The sequence below is a fragment of the Manis javanica genome, chromosome 16 (genome assembly GCF_040802235.1).
Source record: "Manis javanica isolate MJ-LG chromosome 16, MJ_LKY, whole genome shotgun sequence".
NCBI lineage: Eukaryota > Metazoa > Chordata > Mammalia > Pholidota > Manidae > Manis > Manis javanica.
The window spans coordinates 44,538,897-44,559,110 of record NC_133171.1 but is presented as its reverse complement, the minus strand read 5'-3'; the positions used below and the strand labels follow the sequence as shown (position 1 = coordinate 44,559,110).

Sequence of the window (20,214 nt, the reverse complement as noted above, 5' to 3'; positions counted from 1 at the left end):
CTGGTTTAGGGAGGCAAGAAAATGTCCAATGTAACAACTTTATTGGAATCCATTAAAATAAAAATACTGTGTGTAAATAGTAAGCTAACGAACCAGACCTTTATTTTAACCTAGAGATCTGATGTAAAACCAAGTAGGGAGACAGAATTTCTGGAATCTTTTTTTCTTTCCTTGTAAAGTTATTTATGTGAAAACATTTGAAAATAAAATTCAAATAAAATGAACACCTTTATTAATTGGAATTCCTGTCTTTCTAGGACTCCTTCTCATGGATCTGAAGGGCTGACTCCCCGGAGTGGGACAACTCCTAAACCAGTTGTTAACTCCACCCCTGGTAGAACTCCTCTTCGAGACAAGTTAAACATTAATCCTGAGGATGGACTGGCAGACTATAGTGATCCCTCTTATGTGAAGCAGATGGTACATGTCAATTCTCTTTCAATACTTTTTAAAATTTTTTTATGTTTATAGGGTTTATTTATTTATTTTTATTACTTAAAAAAAAATTAAGGTATTGATATACATACACTCTTATGAAGGTTTCACTTGAGCAACAATGTGGTTACTACATTTACCCATATTATCAGGTCCCCTCCACACCTCATTGTAGTTACTGTCCATCAGCGTAGTAAGATGTTACAGAGTCATTACTTGTCTTCCCCATGACCCCTCGACTTCATGTGTGCCAACCATAATGCCCCTCAATTCCCTTCTCCCTCCCTCCCCCCTTCCCCCCCTTTCCCCTCCCCTCCCTTCCCCCTCCCCTTTGGTAACCACTAGTCCCTTCTTGGAGTCTCTGAGTCTGCTGCTGTTTCGTTCCTTTAGTTTTGCTTTGTGGTTATACTCCACAAATGAGTGAAATCATTTGGTACTTGTCTTTCTCCACCTGGCTTGTTTCACTGAACATAATACCCTCTAGCTCCATCCATGTTATTGCAAATGGTAGGATTTGTTTTCTTCTCATTGCTGAATAATATTCCATTGTGTATATGTACCACATCTTCTTTATCCATTCATCTACTGATGGACACATAGGTTGCTTCCGTATCTAGGCTATTGTAAATACTGCTGCAGTAAACATAGGGGTGCATATGTCTTTTTAAATCTAGGATCTTATTTTCTTTGGATAAATTCTTAGGAGTGGAATTCTGGCATCAAATGGTATTTCTGTTTTTGGTTTTTTGAGAAACTCTTTCAATACTCCTAAAAAGAAAAAAAAACTTTTCTGTCTCATGGGTGCCAAATTAAAATTTCTTCCCTTTGTCAGTGCATATTATAGTCTCATGGGTGCCAAATTAAAATTTCTTCCCTTTGTCAGTGCATATTATATATACCTTAAGAATCTATGTATCTATGGATGCCAGAGAAGGAAAATGATTTGTAGGACTTGAGAAGGGGAACCTTTTGTTCTTAAAAGTCTACTTTTTCTTAAAAATCTTAATGTATTTATGAATATGGATTATGCTCATAGTAATGCTCCTTGTATCTCTTATGCTTTTAATTTGTATCATTTACTAGTTTAATACTTAACTTTCTTGAATGATATATTTGATTATTTTATATTTCTGTAAAATGTTTGTGTTTCGAATGCCTCAGAAATTAGATTTTGAGTCTTGATTCCTGTGTTTGCTCTATACATTTAGAAGGACAGTCTCAATCTCAAAGCCAAGTTAATTTGATGTTTATTGGCTGATGTTAGTGAAATTTTCTTTTATATGTTTTGCAAGGTGATACAGAAAGCAAATTATAAAAGTTACAGTTACTGCTTTTATTTTGTCACTATTGGATTTTATTATCTGATGCCACAGAAAGTCAAAGTGAGATTTTTTTTTAAAATGAGTTCCAGTGATGTTGGCCTGTTTTCAGTTTACAAATTCTAACTTCATATATAGATTTGGCTAGTTTAGAAGTTTTTTTAATGTCCAAATTGATATCAGCTAATGCCAACTCTGAGTGGCTGCGTAGGAGCTAGATGCATGAGAAATCTAGTATGTGCAAAGCATGGATCCTGTGTACTTCAGGGACTCTAAAGTTGAGGAAAGATATCTTTTGTCTTAAAGAAGTTTATACTCTGGAGAGATTGTCAGTACTAAGCTAAGTCCAAAAATAATCGTAATATATAAAATAAGCTCTTTGAATAAAACCAGCATGGCCAAAGAAAAAAAGAAAGAATCATCTTTGCTGAGTGGGTACTAGGAAGGTCTTCATTAAGGATGTATGCTCAGAAGGAAGGGGGGCTGTCTCAGATGGAGGCCACAGTAAGAGTAAGTATGGAGCATGTTTTGGATGTAGCAGCTCATCTCCTCACACCTAGCATATGTGTCATTGGAGCAATGGCGAATGAGACTGGAAAGGTGAGCTGAGGACATACTGGGGAAAACTTTGTGTCACCAGGCAGTTTCCTTTGGGAACTATGGACTGTCTTCCTTGGACTGCATATGACCTAGTATTTCCATTAAAAATAAACACACACACAAATTCAGGCTTCATTTCAGATTAAGTTTTATTAGTCTCAGGACAAGTTGACTTTTGAATTTGTTCTTTTCTTTTGCTATTAAATTTCAGTGTCAGAAATGTTTTCCTTAAATGGAAATCCTAAAGGACTTTTTTCTGCCCCTGCAGAAGTAATTCCCGAACCTTCTATTAGAATATTCCAGAGTAACTCCATTAATCACATGGTTTTTGATTTGTCTCAGTGTAGGGAAGAAATGGAGATATAAATTAAACAAAAAAATTTGTCTCAGCTCTGAAGTTAGGGACCATTTTTCTAGAATTAAAATTAGGCTAATTACTTTTTAGAAACTCATAAATTATTGGTTGAATACTTAATGTCTATGAATTGAAAAGGACCAATTCTTTTCTACAGGAAAGAGAATCTCGTGAACACCTCCGTTTAGGGTTGTTGGGCCTTCCTGCCCCTAAGAATGACTTTGAAATTGTTCTACCAGAAAATGCTGAGAAGGAGCTAGAAGACCGTGAAATAGATGATACTTACATTGAAGATGCTGCTGATGTGGATGCACGGAAGCAGGTGGGTAACTGTGCTAAAAGGAAATGTGAACTTTGCTAAATGTGTAAGTAGGCTGAAAAAATGAAGAATGGCTATTAAATGTCTCAAGGCTACTTAAAAGTTTTTTCAATATTTAAAAAAATTACCCTCAATTACTTACATTGTTAATGATATATACTCATGTAATGAAAAATATACTCAAGAATATCTAGACAGGCATTCTTTATGCATATATATAGCAATTAAATACCCTCTGTCAAATTCATTATGCTTCTTTATAATACATATGTAGTGTTTTAGACATTGCTTTTTTATTCTGGCCAAGAAAAGATGTTAGTGACCAGTCTTAAAAACAAGTATGTCTTGGATTGGTTGGGTAAATGGTTTTAGGTTAGTGTAAACTGATAAAATGGATTTGGAAATTTAGAGAGAATGCATCAGGATAATGTTAGTAACACCTTCTGCTAATAAAATATGTTACAGATAATTGCTTTGTCATTTGCACATAAACCTGGTGATGTAAATAGAATAAGAATTAGCTTCATTTTAGAAATGAGGAAACAGGCTCAGGTGAGTTAAGTTGACTTTCCCATATCTGATGGCTAGAAAATGTGGGACTAAAACTGAACTCTTGTGACCCCTTTCAGGACTTCTTGCTTCAGTCCATTTCAGGATGGTTTTAGAAACTGAATAATTTCATGGGTTTGGTGTAAGAATGACATCAGTGAAAATCACATTTTATAGGGAAACAATGTGTATGTGCTTTTTGGTGGGGAATATAGGATTTCTTTTGCGTTTTGTTCTCTTAGCTACTTTGAGTTGCATTTAGTCTCAGAAATGGTGTGAAATTCTAATGTGTTACCCCATGTTATTCATAATTTAAGAAACAGGAAACAACACATTCATTGACTGGCTTTTTAAATTAAAAATCAGTAGCTTTTGGGGTAGAAGGGTGGGAATTTCAGGAGGAACAATTAAGAGTCCCCTCTTAGGTTAGGATTCTGATTTAGATGAGAAAAGAATGATTATCTGAAGGAAGGAGCCGTGTAAATTTGATGAATGCCCTAGCAGACATTGAAAGTTCTTAGTTTCTATTGTAGTGAGAGAATGAATAGGCTGATTAATTTCTGCTGCCTTATATTGCCTTTTTACAAACTTCCACAGGTTCATAGCTTTAACTCTTGAACATACATGTTCTTACAGGCTAAAGGTTTTTTTTTTCCATTAAGGTATCATTGATATACAATCTTACGAATGTTTCACATGATCAACATTGTGGTTACAACATTCACCCATATTATCAAGTGTCCCCTATTACACCCCATTGTAGTCACTGCCCTTCAGCATAGTAAGATGCTGTAGAGTCACTGCTTGTCTTCTCTGTGCTATACTGCTTTCCCTGCGACCCACCTACATTTTGTGTGTTAATCATAATGCCTCTTAATCCCCTTCTCCCTCCCCACCCACCTTCCCCAACCCCTTCCCTTTGGTAACTGCTAGTCCCTTCTTGGAGTCTGTGAGTCTGCTGCTGTTCTGTTCCTTCAGTTTTGCTTTGTTGTTATGCTCCACAAATGAGTGAAATCATTTGGTACTTGTCTTTCTCCACCTGGCTTATTTCACTGAGCATAATAAGGGGTTTTTAACTTTACTAAAGTGTGTCACATACTGTATAATCTGCAATAATGGACATAAAAATAATTTTTTAGGCCATACGAGATGCAGAACGTGTCAAGGAAATGAAACGAATGCATAAAGCTGTGCAGAAAGATCTGCCAAGACCATCAGAAGTAAGTGTTAGAATTTCTGGCTTAGGAAGTTTAAGTTTCCTTTTATGCCTTTTATATCATTCATAAAGTCTGTAAAACAAAATTTCATCTACTTTCTACAACATAGTAAAGCAGTTTCCAGATCCAGCCTTCAAAAATGTTTCATTGGTACAAGTAAGAATTTAGAAGGGGAAAAAAAGAATTTCTTTTGAATATGTGAAATTGCAATTTAAATCATGGTTGAACAAGTAATAACAATAAGTTGTAGTGATATGTTTGGTAATTGTACTTGTTTTAAAATTCTAGGTGAATGAAACTATTCTAAGACCCTTAAATGTGGAACCACCTCTAACAGATTTACAGAAAAGTGAGGAACTCATCAAAAAAGAAATGATCACAATGCTTCATTACGACCTTCTACATCATCCTTATGAACCATCTGGAAATAAAAAAGGAAAAACTGTAGGATTTGGTACCAATAATTCAGAGCACATTGCCTATCTAGAACATAATCCTTATGAAAAGTTCTCCAAAGAAGAGTTGAAAAAGGTATGATTGAGCAAGATTATTCTTGTCCCAAGATAGTATTTGTTAGATACTGTGTGTAAGGGGTAAGTAAACATTAACTTATGTTTCAATATTGATATTCACAAGCAAATGAAATGTATGGTTAGGAAATAAATGTCCCATTCATATTTAGAATTATGAAGAGAAGATACTTAACACCCCCTTGTTCCCATGTTCAGTGATTGACCTTTCCAGGTAAAACACTGTCTTGGTAGGAAGGTGTTTTAGTTTCATGGGTGTGTGCTTGCTTGGTAGTTGCTTGCTACAATTGGCATTTTCTGTGTTTAATTCTGCTATCTCTGAATAGAATTGAATGCCTTTAATATTTAAACTTCACTTATTTACATTAATATGAAAAAGCAAGAATATATTAAGTGTCTATAGATTAAACCTTTCTTTCACCTGTTCACAGAAAAGAAATAATTGTTTACTGAACTTATTCTCCTCACATGATTTCCCCCTATCCTTTTGGATAAGGAAATAAATTTTTTTGTGTAAAGTCTGTCCTGCCTCTTCCTCTATATGCATTTTGTTCTTTTCCTTTGACAGAGTAAACAGTTGTGATTTTGAATAGAAATCTGTGCAGTGGTGTAAGAAAATACAATTTATGGTTTTGTGGTTTGGAAGCAGAGTGATCATTAGCTTAGAAGTCTTTTTTCACTAGTCTTTAGCCCTGAAGGGCAGTGATACCCATTGATTGGGATGGACTAATGCATACTTGGGAGAAAATTCTTTTTCTGTCTTTTCTCCTACACTTTCCCTCTTTCCCTTTTCTCTCTTTCTTTTTTCTGTATTGCATAAGTAATTACATGTTTTATTACAGGATTTTTAGAAAACAAAGGAAGGAGAATTTACATTATATTTCAACAATTTGCTCTTGATTTCTGAGTAATTTTGAGTTAACTCTTTTTTACTAAGTCCATTGGGAAACAGTATCTGTTGATTGCTGATGCTGTGGCAAACACATTTAATCATTGAATGGGGGTGGAGAATTAGACCATGAACTTGATACTTGATCAGTTTTATCATATTAGAATGAAAATATGAGAGGAAGATGGAATTTGGGAAATAAATTTTCCTAAATTTATTATATGTATGGAAACCTGAAATAAGGATCACATCGTTGCTAATAGAGGCTCTGTGTGGGATAGATTCTAATAAAATTTTTGAAAGTAATAATTATAAGTAGTGCTTTGGAATCATTTGAAATCATTACAAAGTAGTTTAAGTATTCTCCCATATTTTATTTATCTATATTCCTTTTTGTTCCAAAAAGAATTTGAAGCAACTATTTAGAAGATTCTTTATGGAGAGCTTAAAGATAACATAGTCATGCTTTCTCCTAATAATTACAAGAGCTGAATTTGTACATTTTTACTATGTACAGTTTCAGATTGAAATACCATTGCTCTTATAAAGTATCAGCTTTCCATTAAGTATGTTAAAATTGGTTTGTTTCCATTATTTCCCCTAAGAGGTATTATTTAAAAGTAATCATTCTTTATATTCTATAGCCATGGTTTTCCATTTTTTCATTCAGATATTTTGTATGCTGGTCATTTCTCTTGATTCTATATATTTTGGTCTGTGTATTTTCAGGTGTTACAGAGTGCTTTCAATAAGGCACAAAAAGTTGTGGTCAGTTTCTCATGAGCCATGAAGCAAAGGGCTGGAAAAAGTTCATGTTGTTTCCTCATGGAGTCTCTGTGTCTGATGTTGGGCTAGGTGCTTTATGTAAATTGTATCACTTAGTCCTAATAACAAACATGTCAGGTGGGTGTTATCCCCATTTTATAGTTGAGAAATGGGGCTCATAGATGTTAAGCAAGTTTAGACAGCTGCTTAAATGGTAAAGCTGTGATTTAAACCCAGGCTTGTCCAACCCTGTTCCCCTCATTCTGTCATCTTAAACTGTTTCTTTCGTAGTGAACAAAAGCTGGTCTGGGATCCATCATTGTTTGATTTGTGCCCCCAATCTCTTTCCCTGGCAGTGTCAGGGGCATTCCTTCAGATGAGAAAAAGGCATGTGTCACAGAACTGTCTAGTTCCCCCTCGGTGCTCCTGTAAAGTCAGAATTGTAGGGCAGGGTGGTAGCGGGGGAGGAGCGTGCCCACCATCACTGCTGCTTTGGCTTCGTTTCATCTGCTTGAAGGTGAGGTTAAGTTGGCTGCTTCCTAAGGTGGCTCTGCTGTTTGGAGATAACGTAGATAAAAATTTTAAATCTAGTTCCTGGCACATAGTAGACACTAGAGAAATGGTAGCAACTATTGTAATGAGTGAAGGCAAAGGATGTTTAAATTATTGGAGCTGCACGGATGCTTGGCTTTTCAGATCAGTCTACATTGACTTGCAGGCTTCTTAATTCATTTTGCTTAAGTATTGTTCCCCCTTCCAAAAACAACCAGTCAACCAAAACTCCTTGCCTTTGCCCAAAGGAGGAGGAAAAACTAGGCTTTTAAACTCCGTGGCTGACAAGCATTTCTAGTACTTGAACTTACTGAAATTATTGTTGTAAACAGGCCCAGGACGTTCTGGTACAGGAGATGGAAGTGGTGAAACAAGGTATGAGCCACGGAGAACTGTCAAGTGAAGCTTATAATCAGGTGTGGGAAGAATGCTACAGTCAAGTTCTCTATCTTCCTGGGCAGAGCCGCTACACACGGGCCAACCTAGCTAGCAAAAAGGACAGAATCGAGTCACTTGAAAAGAGGCTTGAGGTTGGTATCCTTTTAAAATTCTAATTTAAATGTATTTTGATTGGAATAATGAACCAAATAATACCACTGAAAGACAAGTTTAGATAAACAAACCTGAGGTGATTATTGCCTTTGCAGTTCTTGAGGGAGAAACGACATTGTAGTGTTTGATATTCCTTGCCCTTCTCCATTAGTTTTTCAGAATTGCTGGACTTCCTTCATGAGGAAGAGCAATTTCAAAGTTGATCACAGATTGATCAGGACCTTTCAGATGTCCCTTTAGAATGATGTAGAGCGATAGTAGAATAGCTTTTTTTTTTTCTGAGGAGGGACCCAGTGGTACCAAGGAGTTTTCTGTAGCCAAGAGAGCATTTTTGGAAAACTTGAGTACCTTTCTGTTTATCCTCTGGTTCCTGTGGCTTGTTACAGAGAGTGCCAAACTGGATTATCTAGACAGCAGCTGCTGTGATTTTTCATGTCCGTGAAAATGTCGAAGCATATTAATGATGGGAGTTTCATGGCATGTGGTTTTTTAATACAGTTTGCATATTTTGAATTCCATAGCCTGTGAAGGCGTTTTGACAATGGCATGTAAATTCTGGTTCATGGACCTCTAAGCCACCTTGTGGATTCTTAATGGTGGTCTTTAAGGATGTTTCTGTGGCCAAGATGGGATGGGAAGAAGAGAGTGGTGCTACAGGCACTCACGTGCAGAAAATGGCCACAATTTCCTCTTAGTTGATTACCAGTTTCTCTTTACAGAAAGCAGATTTGAAAATATTTTTGTTTATGGTTAAAATGAAAAAGAGTCAAATCACTTGGGGTGGCTGGGGCTGTGTGGGATAGAGAAATGAGCAGGACAAAACAGTATTTTTAAATTTGAAATTATTCCAAGTCTTAATTTTACCTTTAAGATCAAGGTATAGACATCTGATGGTTAATGCCTGTGACCCTCTTGTATCATTTATGGGAGAAATTAGATCTTCTGGAGTAGTTCTTGTCTTGGGTGAAATCTTAAATCTGTGCTGCTTAGTACTGTAATGAGATCCCCAGCTTCCAGCAGGGTGTGCTGTTGCTCCGTTTTAATTCACAGGTAAACGCTGGGGAAACACGTCAGTGGTTACATGTACATTTTCCGTTGTGTGGGCTTCATTTCTTAGAAATGGTAGTAGTTTAGCTGTCTAATTTTGATCTAAAGTCAGCATCATAATTGATTGGAAATCTGGTGGAAAACTTCCTTGTAACGTTTATATATAAATACTTAGCTTTCTCACTCAGTTTGAAAATCTTCTCTTATGAGGTGGGTTAACTCTTTCTGCCTCAAATGGTAAGAACATTTTCTGCTTAAAGTATTAAAGAATTTTTCTCCAAATTTCACTTGCTTTGTTGAGGGCACTAACTTTCATGACAGCAAATAAATGTGTCACAAAGTGAGTGGTACCATAAAGCACAATAATTTTTATTTCTGTGTTGACCCTGTCTTCTGAGTTTTGAAGGGAAAAACACAGAAAGAAGCACTGCTGTTCTTTTGCAGATTTATTTGGATCGTCTGTGAGTGACCATTAAACACACGGGGTTCTCTTTGTTCAGTTCAGTACCAGGATCTGAAATCATCAGTTGAACTATTTCTATTGAGGGATTGGTGATTTGGGAAAAATATTCATAAAGCAGTCTGAAATAATTTTTCTCTTCTTGACTCCTGCATAACTTACTTTATTGTTTACCTAACTACTTTTAAAGAACACATAATCAAATCCTTTAATTTAGTAAACTCTGCTTATTTCAGAGGAAAGTCATTAAATCTTTAAAGAAGAAGAGACAGACTCAAATAAACAAATTCTCCATTTTTTGTATCCATCCCTAATTCAGAACTAGGTTGTCTTAATTCACTTTAGTTTTTGAAGATACAGTTTTACTGGTTTGAAATGCATAAATATTTTATTTCAATTGTGGTGATTCTTTCATCATTTCAGTTGATTGCTAAATTATAAACATTATTCAAAGTTTGTTGTGGGGAAGGAACTCCAGTTGTATTATATAAACTAAATGTTATACTTAAATTATCCTGTTCGCTCTTAGGTTCAAGGAGACATGCCTTCCTGTGCAAGCACAGTACACCATGGCTGCCAGTGTGCTTGATTTTTTTTGTTGCCATGAACTTTGGAACAGTGATTTTAAATTATAGCTCTATCACAGCATATCAAGTAAGATGAAATCCAGCCTTGTCGTGGTTGGTGTCTCCTAAATGGATTAAAAAATATATATTCTGACGTTTTATATTGGAACTAGTCTTTGAGTTGTTACTCATGATTAATATTTGAGACTTAGAATTTAAATGAAAATCCTTGATGCTCGTTTAAAGCTAATAGAACAATCTGAGATTTTATGTAGAATGTGGTGGGTAGTGCAAGGAGTCTGTTAAGTAAATAGAATCAGAATGTAGTCACAGATGAGAAGCAGGAAAGACTTCTGAATGATAACCAAGTTCACATATTTTATTCTGCTTTGGAGGCAGAATTAATTTTAGAACATTGCCAGACATTCGTGTATAAAATAAGGCGGCAGCAGCAAAGAGAAGTGACAGCTAATATCAGAAAAGCAAAAGTTAGAAAGCATAATAGTATGTTGAGGCCATTTAAATTTGGTGGCAAAAAGCCCTGTGTATTTTAACAGCTTGTGAGGGCTCTCTGAGTGTATGGTAGGCAGGTAGAGTGGTTGCTGCTTGTAGTGATTATCCAAATTAATAAGAAAAGCTTAATTTCTGTTTAGTGTCATGCTTGTTTGTTTGTTTTTAAAGAGAGGGATTGCTGTGTTAGAAGGTCTTTCATGAAATGGTTAAAAATAAGAGCTTTAGTATACTTTATTTAGTCACATGTTTTAGTCAATATTCCTGCGCATCTACTGTGCCAGCCCCTGTTCTGGGCCCTGGGGATAGAGCTGGGAACAAGGCAGATGAGCTGTCTGCTCCTGTGGACTTGAGTTATCTGGAAAAGGCTTAATGTGGAGAACCTCCTTTCCTGATGATGCCAGATAAATGAGTCATTACTGTATTGGGGAAGTGCAAATAGAATTTGAAGTGTTCTAATTTGTTTCCACTTTAAGTGGAAATAGGAAATTGTCTGAAGACATAATTATTTTGAGTGAAATAATTTCCAGTAGGTGCAAAAGTGAAATGAGAAGGCTGAGTTTAGCCCTGCTATTAACTTTAATAGTATTTGAAATAGTATCTAAACTGCTGTGTTGAGGAAGCTTGGCTGAAAAGTAGATTTTGTCATGTTAGCTATAAAAATGGAAAGACTTTCCTTAGAGGTGAAAAGTAGGTCCAGAAGTAATACTTCTCCCTATATTTTACTGGCACAGTCAGCTTTAGTCAAGAAATATTATGTAACATTGATGACTTGGAAATAAAATAAAGAACACAGATAACACATTAAAAATCCTTCCCAGTATATTTGTAGAACTTTTATGAGGACCCCTGACTTTACTGAATGGTTATATTTCAGTGAAATTGGCTGCACAGTGATTCCTATTTTCTCAGTGATTTACATTATAAAGTCAGATATTTTTATACAGGAAAAAAATTCCCTTATTACCTTAAAGGATGAAAACTTAGGGTGAGGAGTAAGTTGGTGGGCAGTTCTGGGTGGAGGGCTGTATGTTGTAGTATCTCAGCAAGTTTATGCTTATGTTCCCTCGTGGGTGAGTGTGTGTGGCGAGGGGCAGGCATGGGGTGCAGGAGAAAAGTCCCCAGTGCCTTGGGAGTGCTCGTTCTCAAGTTCTGCTCTCTGCCATGGCCCTTAAAGGCATTAACAGATTTCTTGGCTGTTTCTAGCAGTTAGAGCTGGACCAGAGATGTCCTTGGTACAACCATGGTGCTTCTGTTACTCCTCAACACTGGGTTGAGTTTTTCTCCTGTAGTTAATGTATTTCATTTCCTAACTTACTCAGGTATAGTACTCTCGGTATTGCTTTGTTGGTACATTACTGTCCTTGGAAAGGTTTTTAGTAAGGTTTTGCCTTCTTAGCTTGCTTTGCAGGGATGCAATCTAATGGTTGCTAACATAGATGCTGGCAAAGATCACTTCCTTGGACCTGCAGCTCATCGATATAGAGAAGGTTAACTGGTAAAACAATGCTAGTGAGCAATGTAGAAATTAAGGGAGAGTCACTTGTTTGCAAATGTTTCCAAGGTTGAACCACATTGCCACTATTACAGAATCATATGGGGGAATAATGAACTAGGAAGTGGAGCTGTCATCAACTCTATATTTATTTGTTGTGGGTATCCTAAAGCTGTTTTCCGGTGGTATACAGTTGAATTCTGGGTGCCCCCCCAAGCAAGAGTTGTAGTGAGGGATGCTCTTAAATGTCTCTGAACCTCACTGCAACAGACTTTAACTGAAGACAGTATTGGAGATCCAAGGATAATGTGTTTATTTTGGAATTACTTAAGCTTAGTAACCTTAAACTTAGTGAGTTTGAAAGTAACAATTACACTTCTATAAGTCCCATACAGCCCCCTTTTGTAATGACCCGAGGAAACACTTACGGTTCCACTGATTCATCTCCTGGGGACCATCAGTTTTCCATTGGTCTCTGGCCAGTCTTTTTTAGACAGTTTCTCTTCTATGCATTAAAAAGAAAAAACATTTGTGGGCGTTTTCTAAAAATAGTACCTGTACTTTGTAGAATATTTAAAAAGAAATAAAAAAGTAAAGAAGAAAAGCCTACCATCCAGACATAATCACCTTAAACATTTTGGGCAGTGAGTGTATGTATATGCATATGTGTGTATTTATATATGTGTGTGTTTGTGTATGATTAAATACAGAAAAAAAGATTACTTTGTGTACATCCATCCATACATACCTATGTGTGGCTGAAAGGAAGAAAGTGTTTAAAACTAAATTGGGATCATCATATATGACTTTGTTCCTTTATTACTGCAGTAGTATAAATATCATTAAGAAAAAGAGAAATCTGATCACTTGCTTTCATTTGAAGTCTGTGGCAAAGATTAGCTTTGGCAGAACCGCCAAATAATTACACTAGTTATGTTCTGCTCAACTTCTTAAAAGTTGTTCAGTAACCTTTTTTCCCCATAAAATTTTTCTGAGAGATGTTTGTTTTTCTGTAGTTTTATAGCTTGTTAAGAATAAAGGTGTTAGGAATTAAAAACAGAAGCTGGGAAAAATAAAAGCTTTTCTCAAGTGTCAAAGTTCTTGTTAAGTAGGTACACACAGGTTAATGTCTAAATCAGGGAAAGAATGATGGGCAGACCCATTAGTTAAGATCTTGTTTATATGTGTCTAGAATAATTTGTTTTTCAGGGAACTGTCTGGTGGCATTATGCCATTTAGTCCCACAGTTTAAATTTCTACAGGCATGTTTGCATTTCAGGGGCTGAGGCAGGGAGGACATTTGGTTTACTAGCAGTGGTGTGGCCTAATGTGACTTCCAAGTAGGACACAACTGCATAGCTTCATTGTTTAGTGGCTCTGTGGCCTAGGGCAAGTTACTTAACCTTTCTGGGTCTGAGATTTCCTTGCCTGTAAAATTTGGATGGGTGTTAGTTTTTATCTCATGGAAGTGAGAGTTTGAGATAATGTATGATTGAGTGAGACACTGTGTGCTTAGCAAATAGCAAATTTTAGTGAATGGGAATTCACTCCCGTATCTCTTCAGGTCTCTTATCACCTTAGTGTTATAGAGATTAGATTAAACTTGGTTTGGTACTTTGAGGTATCAAGAAGTAACTTCACTTTGAACAATAGGGTCACTAAGTTTTTATTGTATAAATTTTGATGAATGTCTGAAATTTGAGATAATGGGTTGATTTTAGGAGAGAAGTTGAGTTAGAATTAAAGGTATTTTGATTGGTATAAATGAAATTTATGTAATTGTGGACTTTTCAGATTTCATATATATATTTTGGTATGTGAAATAGTTGACATACTCTAATGTCTCCATTATATTTAATTGTATTGATGTTTCATAGTTTATGGTATACTATCTTAACAAAATAAGTAGTCTTTGAAAGGTTTCTAAAAACCTCTTATTATAGGAATTTTCAGATACACCCAAAAGTAGACTAGTATAATGGGTCCTCACGTATTATCACCAGCTATGACAGTCATCCCTTCAGAGCCACTCTTGTTTCATCTGTTATTCCCCCTTCCCCATTATTTTGAAGCCAATTCCAGACATCATTTTATGAAACATAAGGTACATAAAATTTGTTAGCTTGGCCTCCCTACACATTTATGTGTAGATATATTCTCATTTATCTCCTCTTTAGAATTGAATTTTACACTTTCACTTTAGATGTAGTCAGCTTTAATTATAATTATATCAAGTATTGTCCTACTTTGAATTCCTTATAGTTACAGAGAACTTTATTTTATTTAAGAGTATTAGAAATTTCATGCTGGTACATATTTAAAGCACAAACTTCCATTTTAACTGTATTTGAGGGGCTTGTCTGGTGACAAGTGAACAAAGTATTTCATCCTGGCTCCACTACGAATTGTGTTAGATGTTCTAAGAAGACTCTGAGGTGTATTCTCTAAGTGCAGACAGGAATTTGAAAAAAATGCTTTGAGAACTTTTGGTAAGTCGTCTATAAATGCAGTGACTTGAAAAGCATTTTCTGGGGGGGAGATGGTAAATCAGCTATAAGATGCAGTGTAAGCTTCTTGTTACAGTATTGTTTTGTTCTAAATAAGTTGTCCTTCAGGGCAGCTGTTAGTGCTTAATTGTGTTTTTTTTAAAAAGGGCTTAGAAATACGAATATGAATCTTGTTAAATCAGAGTCTGGTTCTTCCTCATTCTTTGTATTTTAAACAATAAGGTTTTATACTCTGTTGGGCTTTAATGTTTTTGTGTATGGGGCCAGGGAGTTGGAGGAGCTGATTTAGGGTTGTTCTGTCCCATGTATACATGTGCATTTCATGCTTGAGATTTATTGGCTAGAAAAAGGCCATGTTGTTACAGGTTGGTTTTTTCCTCATAAAGCACATTGAGCTGTCATACTACATTTTGAGCCATTTTACCAAGTATGCAGATATCTTCCTTCTCATTTTAATGATCAGATGGCAGATGTAAGATAGCTAAATTGAATATTAAAAGCTGTATTCCATACTAACTTTATAGTTATTTGACTAAATATTTTCTGTACATCTTTGGGTATAATTTATTTCCATATTTGCTTGGAATCTTAGCATAATATTTGAGCCATAAGACTTTTATGAAGCTCAAGCTGAATTAAGTATAATTGTTGGCATTAAATGGAAGCTAACTTTGCAGTTTTAAAATTCTTGGTAGTTTGGAAATAATAAATGACTCATTTCTGTGAAGCAGAGCATTTACCAGATGCAAGGTGTACCAATCATACTAAATGTGTCCTGATGGCTAAACACTAAACACTGTCTTAGATAAATGTTATGCTGTTACACCAAACTGGAAATTGAACATCATGGGGTGCAGTTTATAGCTAATTGAATTACCTTAACCAATGAAATTGATAATTTGTATGACTAGTTTTTTAAAACACTGTATTTGAAATAATTCTGTGCTGTTAAGGTTTTTGGGATGTGTGTTTTTTAATCCACATGTGATTAGACTATTTAGTATTGATATTTTCAGAACATGCTGAATTATAGTATAAGGAACTTAATGCAACTCACAGATTTAGTAGTTCATTTACCAGAAATGAAGACTTTTTGGTAAGTCTAATTAACAGAAAAGAGCTGATATCTAGCTTCTGTAATGACAGTGGTCAAAACAGGAATCTGTGCCCACATTGCTTAGTGGAATCAACTGGGGGCTTTAAAACTACAAAGGTCTAGACCTTTTAAATATAGGTGTTTGGATTTAGGGCACTGGCGCTGGTAGGTTTTAAAAGCTGTACAGGTAATTGTAAAGTTAGCCAAGATCGAAAACCACTGGCTTGACAAGATGTACTCCAGTATGTGTTACTTGGTGTAGCGGTCCTCCAGAGGCGAACTCCTCACTTACAAGAAGGAACAGCCGTGCTTCTTTGCTTCATTTCTGGGAAGAGATCCACATCATTTTTTATTAAAGGTACAATTTTTTTAAAATATTTATTTTTATTTATTTTTATTTTTTATTGAAGGGTAGTTGACACACAGTATTACATTAGTTTCAGGTATACAACACAGTGATTCAACATTTATGTACATGATAATTCTAGCTATAAAGGTACAATTTTAAAGAAGGGTTTTAAAGCCTCTTCCTTAGTCCCTTGGGCCATTAGAGAGGAGAACAAATAGGTTAAACTATTAATCTATAAAATAATTTTAATCAAAGCTAACGTGCTGATTGCTTACTCTGTGCCAGTCACTGGGCAGCTAAGGACTTTTACATACATTATCTTATTTAAGCTTCATAACAACTTTTAGCAATGGCTGCCATTTGATGGAGAAATGGAGACAAAGAAGTTAAATAACTTGCCTCAGTTCATAACAGTTGGTGGCAGTGCTGGGTAGAAAGAGTGACTCACTGCCACACTCTTCTTTGCTGCCTGACTTCACCCAGAATTTCCTGACTTTTAGAAGATATGTCATTAGCATGGAACTTACTTTGATTTGTTATCTGTTAGAGGAAAATGGCTCCTTTATAAAGGATGGTACTTACTCTTCAAGTGAATTGCAAAGGACTGAAAGCTTACAAACTAATAAAATGCTGAAGATCTGAATGGTTTTACAAGCTTTATTTCAATTTTAGATCCATCTCTCGTTCTGACCACATACACACGCTTATTTTGACTAGACTTTTATTAAGCTAAGCCAGAGCTGGGTATGAATGAAGTACTACTTTTCCAGTATAAGTGTGCTTTATATTTTGAGGACCACTTAATTTTTTTGTGTCCTTATATATTCTGACCATTGAAGCATTGAGATTGATGTGTTTGTTTTTGAATCAAATGTTATGCATTGAAGGTGGGTATTTCAATGGGAAGCTATGTATCATGGAAAGGTGTGTATTTGTTTTGGTGATTATATCATTTCTAAATATTTGAAAAGCATCCTGTTTACAGTTTTTCATAACCGTATTTTGCATTTGACATTTTCTTGTGCTACCATTTCTGTTGATTTACCTCCAACCCCACTTTTAGTGTCTCAGAAGAAAAAGTATTTTCTTTTGGTCACATTGTCTCCCTTGTTAAGGGGTGCTCTCAGTTATGTTACATGAATTACTGAGAATATTATCCTGAAACTGCTTACTTTTCATTGCTTATAGAAGTCACTTCACGGAATCAGGTTGAGAGAGAGGAGGTGGTAGAAGGGAAGGGGAAGAGGGAGGAAGTTGAGGGAAGGAGAAAAGGAAGAACAGACACAAACAAATTACAAATTAGTGATTATTCCTAAGAAGGTTTTGACCTCTGCGAGTGTTGTATGTTGAAAGTGTGCATTTGCAGATCACTTTAAAATATCAAGTAATTATGTTGTGGGATGTAGAATATACGCAGAGCAAGGTGTTATGCTAATAGAATTCTGTAGTAAAGGTCTGCTGTTTCTTCATCACCTATCGGGGGCCTCTAGCCTGGGGGTTTCTGTGTGCTGCTGCATCAACTCTAGGATTCTGCTGACATTTTTCTTTTCCTGTTCTTGTGTGAGTTTATACATTTTTAATTCTTTTCCCCTAATTTTTGAATGATCTGAGGAGGCAGCCTACCTGTGCTCAATATACGTATATAAAAGGAAAACTCATTTCTCTAGATAATTTGGTATCTTCACTTATCAAAAATGGAAAACTTTTTTCGTTGCCAAATGTGATAATTCTCTTTCCTTTATGGGTTTTATGCCAAATTTAGAATTATAACATGAAAATAATCTAGTAATTTTATAGCTTGAGGGATTATGTTTTGATTACAGCTTTGTTGATTAATGGTTATTATTCAGTTATTAAAATATACTAGATGTATAATATAGAAGTGAATTTTTTTCCAGTTTTAAGAAATACTTGACATGTATCACTGTAAAAGTTTAAATATAGCATGGTGGTTTGATTTACATTAAGATGATTATCACAGTAGGCTCAGCTAACATGCATCATCTCATATAGATACAATATAAAGAAAAAAAAGAAAAGGGAGAAAAATTCTTGTGATGAGAACTCAGGATTTACACTCTTAACAACTTTATAGTAGTGTTAACTGTAGTCATTATGTTGGATAGAAGTGCATTTTTGACATGCAGTGGGTGAGGACAGGTTGCTGCCATTCCCAAGATCAAGGCAGATTAATGGCAGCAGAAATTATTTTCAGAAGATGAGGTTAGTTTTTCCCATACTAGGAAATTCAAGCCTGCCTTGAGATTGAATCATGGGTGAAGTTATTATAAATGGATTATTTGGGACTAACCTGTAAAACCCTTCAGGTGTAAGACACCCTTCTCTAGCTCAATTTTGTGTGATGATAGCTAAACTCTAATGTACTTTTGCTTTGATAGTGCCTTTTTAGTCCTGTTATTTAGCCAGCTTTTCTCATTTGCTGATGTGATTTCCCTCTGCCGCCCAGATAAACAGGGGCCACATGACAACAGAAGCCAAGAGAGCTGCAAAGATGGAAAAGAAGATGAAAATTTTGCTTGGGGGTTACCAGTCTCGTGCTATGGGGCTCATGAAACAGCTGAATGACTTGTGGGACCAAATTGAACAGGCTTACTTGGAATTACGTACTTTTGAAGAACTCAAGAAACATGAAGATTCTGCTATTCCCCGGAGGCTTGAGGTAACGTACTGCCTTGCGGCATTGCTTAGAGGTGAAGAGAGCTGCAAAGGATTATCAGGGCCTTCCTTTTTTTTTTTTTTTTTTTTTCCTCTCCTTCCTGTGCAGGCTATCCTTGAAGTTGATACTCTCTTTTTTCAGTAATAGCCTAAAATTTTTGACTTTCTAATCTAGAATTGCCTGTGTGTAGATGTATAGACCAAGCCAGTGGTGGTTACCAAGGCTATTCCTTTACTAATTTTCTGTTTTGTATGTAGGTACACCACGAAATGGAAGAAGTAACCTCTGTGATTTGTCCCCCTGAAACTTATTTGTATCCCATTCATACAGCTCTCCGAGGCACAGTAAACCAGTGTCTTTGTGTTTTGTAATTGAGGATGCTGGGAATATGGATAGTCGTTCCAAAGCAGCAAATTCCTTTGGCCAGATTGGTTTATTTCCCAGGTGTGCATGATAGTCCCTGCCCAGACTTAAGTACATTTATGGGTCCTGATAGGACAGTAATGGCTTGTTTGTTTCACGTAGTCACAGAATTTTACAAGAAGATGGTAGTCACGATGAAATCAAAGAATGGTTGCAGTACTGGTTTTGTAGCAAAAGTAGTTGTTATTTTAGGACAAGACTGAACCCACTGTTTGTAAGATGATAAAGTACCTTAAGACAATTTTAGTTTTCAGTGTCTTAATGTAGGAAATAATGATTTAATATTTTTGTCTCTTCAAGTGTCTAAAAGAAGATGTTCAGCGACAACAGGACAGAGAAAAGGAACTACAGCATAGATACGCTGATTTGCTGCTGGAGAAAGAAACTTTAAAGTCGAAATTCTGAAGCATAGTTTATATTCTGTCACAAGATGAACTAATTGCTGGTTTTCATAATCTGGAAGGCTGAAACTAATGTTTATCTTCATGGACAAATTTGCCCACGATCTGTGGTTTTTCAGTTGTTTATTTTAAAGGATACCAATCTTATACACTCTGTGTATAAAGACTTTAACTCCACGGGATATTTTAGGGTTTAAATTATTAAGATGATCATTCTTTTAGCAGTGTCATATTTGCAAAATTTTTTCAGTTTTGGCCTTTCATTTTAAAAGCCTGGTTTTAAAGTGCTGCCTGTGAGTAAAGTCCTGAATAAAAATAAAATATAAAAAATTGAGAGTGTAGCCTTTTGTTTGAAGTAGTTAGATACTTAGAGTGTCCACAAACCAGCAAATAAGTACTATGTGTCATATTTAATGAGTAACTCTTGGATAATCAGAATGGCCATCCAATATCTTAAAATTCTTAAGAGGCATTTCTTTTGTGGATTTGTTAGTTTTGACCGTTTTAGTATAGAATAGTTATCGCTCTATATACTGACAAGATAGATCAACTTTTTAATACCCCAATTTTTTTTCCAGCATAAATTTAGGGAAGGTCTCTT

General features: G+C 35.7%; 1 protein-coding gene across 2 annotated transcripts in view; it reads left to right on the top strand.

Annotated features, from left to right (window-relative positions):
- CDC5L (cell division cycle 5 like) overlaps nt 1–19,947 on the top strand; it is a 52,150-nt gene extending 32,203 nt beyond the window's left edge. Inside the window, exons 10-16 of one of the 2 annotated variants that reach the window (XM_037015141.2) lie at nt 258–420; nt 2,867–3,031; nt 4,717–4,797; nt 5,083–5,325; nt 7,863–8,060; nt 18,580–18,792; nt 19,513–19,947. In XM_037015141.2, the coding sequence (XP_036871036.1) occupies nt 258–420; nt 2,867–3,031; nt 4,717–4,797; nt 5,083–5,325; nt 7,863–8,060; nt 18,580–18,792; nt 19,513–19,617 (1,168 nt within the window). In that variant the 3' untranslated portion in view covers nt 19,618–19,947. The remainder of the gene's footprint in view (nt 1–257; nt 421–2,866; nt 3,032–4,716; nt 4,798–5,082; nt 5,326–7,862; nt 8,061–18,579; nt 18,793–19,512) is intronic. The other variant, XM_037015194.2, reaches the window with a different exon arrangement.
- Nucleotides 19,948–20,214: the final 267 nt, after the last annotated feature.